General features: G+C 52.5%; 1 protein-coding gene across 1 annotated transcript in view; it reads left to right on the top strand.

Annotated features, from left to right (window-relative positions):
• Positions 1–2413: 2413 nt before the first annotated feature.
• Positions 2414–2780, top strand: part of LOC105806750 (disks large homolog 4-like) — a 5956-nt gene continuing 5589 nt past the window's right edge. Inside the window, exons 1-2 of the mRNA XM_012639957.1 lie at positions 2414–2443; positions 2688–2753. Coding sequence (XP_012495411.1) covers positions 2414–2443; positions 2688–2753 — 96 coding nt within the window. The remainder of the gene's footprint in view (positions 2444–2687; positions 2754–2780) is intronic.

Below are 2780 nucleotides of genomic sequence, written 5' to 3' on the forward strand. Positions count from 1 at the left end.
AAAACTTGGATCTGTGAGCTTTGGTTCTGTCTAATGTTCCTTGCAGGGAATTGGGGGCCTTGTGAAGTGAGAGAGGAAAGCTGCTTCCTCTCCTTCCCCCTGGACCCCCTAATTCTGGGTCATCATCTCTCAGCTTGTGCACTGCCCAGGCGAAAAGAACACTTCGTCAGGATGTGGAGTGAATAACCTATTTCAGTTCATAGAGCTCTTTATCCAAGACGGTTCAGCCTTTGAGGAGGGCTATTTTGCCTATACTCCCCCTATTATCTTCTCTACTTTTTGTACCCATGTTATTAAAACCTGGAGTTTAAGATTCTCTCTCCAAGCCTGTGGCACATAGGATAGACTCAATCTTGATGAGCCGCTATTTTCCTTCCCAATTCTAGTTGTCTCTGTGTCCTGGCTGTTAGAGTCTTCGCGTTGACAGCACCGATTCCAGCCTCGCAGTCTTGTACTGCACCCTTAGTCTACAGCCAAAGTTGGGTTACATCCTCAGTCTTGATTTATCATCCTTAAAATTTTCAGAACATAACTCTAGTATCAGGTATTGAACTTCATAAGCTTCCTCCCTCTTTTTTTTTTTGAAACAGGTTCTTGCTCTGTCACCCAGGCTGGAGTGCAGTTCAAGCGATTCTTCTGCCTCAGCCTCTGGAGTAGCTGGGGCTATAGGTTCTCGCCACCACAACCAGCTAATTTTTCTTTTTGTAGAGACGGGGTCTCGCTCTTGCTCAGGCTGGTCTTGAACTCCTGACCTCAAGCGATCTTCCTGCCTTGGCCTCCCAAAATGCTAGGATTTCAGGCATGAGCCACCACACCTGGTTGAGCTTCCTCCCTTCTTTAAAAATTAAAAAAAAATTTAGTTTATTTTAATTAATTAATTAATTTTTTAGAGACAGGATCTCCCTCTGTCGTCCAGAGTGAAGTGCAGTGATGTGATCATGGCTCACTGTAACTTCAAACTCTTGGGCTGAAGCTGTCCTCCTACCTCAGCCTCCTGAGTAGCTGGGACTACAGGCGTGTGCCACCATGCCTGGCTAATTTTTTTTTTTTCTCGCAGAGATAGGGTCTTGGTGTGTTACCCAGGCTGGTCTTGAACTCTTGGTGCTCAAGCGGCCTCCCAAAGTGCTGGAAGGGGATGGGATGGGAGAAGCATGAGCCATTATGCCTGGCCCACCCCTTTTTTTTAAATTAAAAAAAAAAAAACACCCTTTCTTTTTAAAGACAGCGTCTCACTATGTTGCCTAGGCTGATCTCGAATTCCTGGTGTCAAGCGATCCTCTTGCCTCAGCCTCCTGAGTAGCCTGGATTACAGGTGCATGCAGCCATGCCTAGCTTTAGCTTCCTCCCTTTTGATCTTGCAACTATTGCCTTCCAAATGTTGGGGTACTCAGCCTTCCGGAAACTTTTGCAAGGGAAATTCTGCCTTCTCTTTTTACCCATGTGTCCTGGGGGGGTGCATTCTGTCTTCTCCAGTCCCTGAGAGTAGCCCTTCATAGGGTACCCTCTTCCTCCTTCCTGAGCCTGGAGCTTGGAAGGGTCTGCCTCTGTGAAGGGCAGCTCCTGAGGATTGGAGCACGTGAGGGCAGAGGCAGGTGCAGACAGACCCAGGCAGAGTTGCTGCCCTTCGCTGCTGTCTCCATCTGCCCTTTTCCTCTCTCTCTGGCCCCTAGTTAATCTCATTTACTGGTGTTCCTGTTAAGCTAGTCCAAGAGGCCCTTGAGATGGCAGCTGGTTAATTGGGCAGGGAGTCAGGTCATGTTGGGCTTTTTACCCCAAAAAGCCAGAAGGAAACTAGAATTCACTCGTAGGCTCAGCATGCTACCCTCTTTCCCCACCAGGGAACCCGGCACCCATTCCTGCCCCAGTCCTGAGCCCTACTGCCTCAGTTCTTCCCCTTCCTCCCCCATCCCATCCCCTTCTAGTATATCCGGATTAGCTGGCTGGGCTGTGGGCTCTTGTAGGGGTGGGGCTAGACTCTGGAGGGCGGGGCAGGGAGGGCCTTTGCTGACTGCTTGGGAACCATGGAGGCCAGTGAAGGAAGAGCTGGTTAAGCTTAGCCTTGTCCTGCCTGGGGGGCGATGCCAAGTACCTTCCAGTTAAAGGGCCTGACTTTGGTCCCTGCCTGGGGCATGCAAGGTGCTGGAGAGCCAGCCGCTTATGGAGTAGAGGCTGCAATGGGGAGACTGAAACAATGAAGTGGGGTGGGAAGGAATGCAGAGCAGGAGCAGCAGGGGAGCATGGGAGAGGGAGGCTGGAACACTGGAGTAGCACTAAGATGATGAGGGAAGTAAAGAGGGGGAGGGGATGTAGAGAATGGGGATATGAGTGTCGGGCTAGAGCTCTGAAAGGATGGAGGGACTTGAATATGAAGGCCTGGGAAGGGGGTGAAGCCACGGATGCCAAAGGAGGCGCTATGCCAGGTGGAAGCCCAGGCTCCCAGGATGTGAGGAGTAGGAGTTGGGGGTTGGGCTTGGGACTTGGGAAGGGATGAGAGGTGCTAGAGGGGGCTGTTGGGAAAGTGGAGACAGGGGAGCCAATGGGCTAGAGGAGAGGGAGGGGGAGGAGCTGGTCAGGCCCCAGGGCCTTCCGCACTGCACTGGCTGTGGGAAGAGGAGGTGGCCGGGGCGGCCAGCCTGGAGCCTGAGGCACTGGGCGGGCCCCAGTGACGCCTCTGTCCCCATCCCCAGAAATACCGCTACCAAGATGAAGACACGCCCCCTCTGGAGCACAGCCCGGCCCACCTCCCCAACCAGGTAAACGCCCCCGAGCTGGTGCACGTG

Source organism: Propithecus coquereli, unplaced genomic scaffold (assembly GCF_000956105.1).
Source record: "Propithecus coquereli isolate 6110/MARCELLA unplaced genomic scaffold, Pcoq_1.0 Scaffold14512, whole genome shotgun sequence".
Taxonomy (NCBI): Eukaryota; Metazoa; Chordata; class Mammalia; order Primates; family Indriidae; genus Propithecus; species Propithecus coquereli.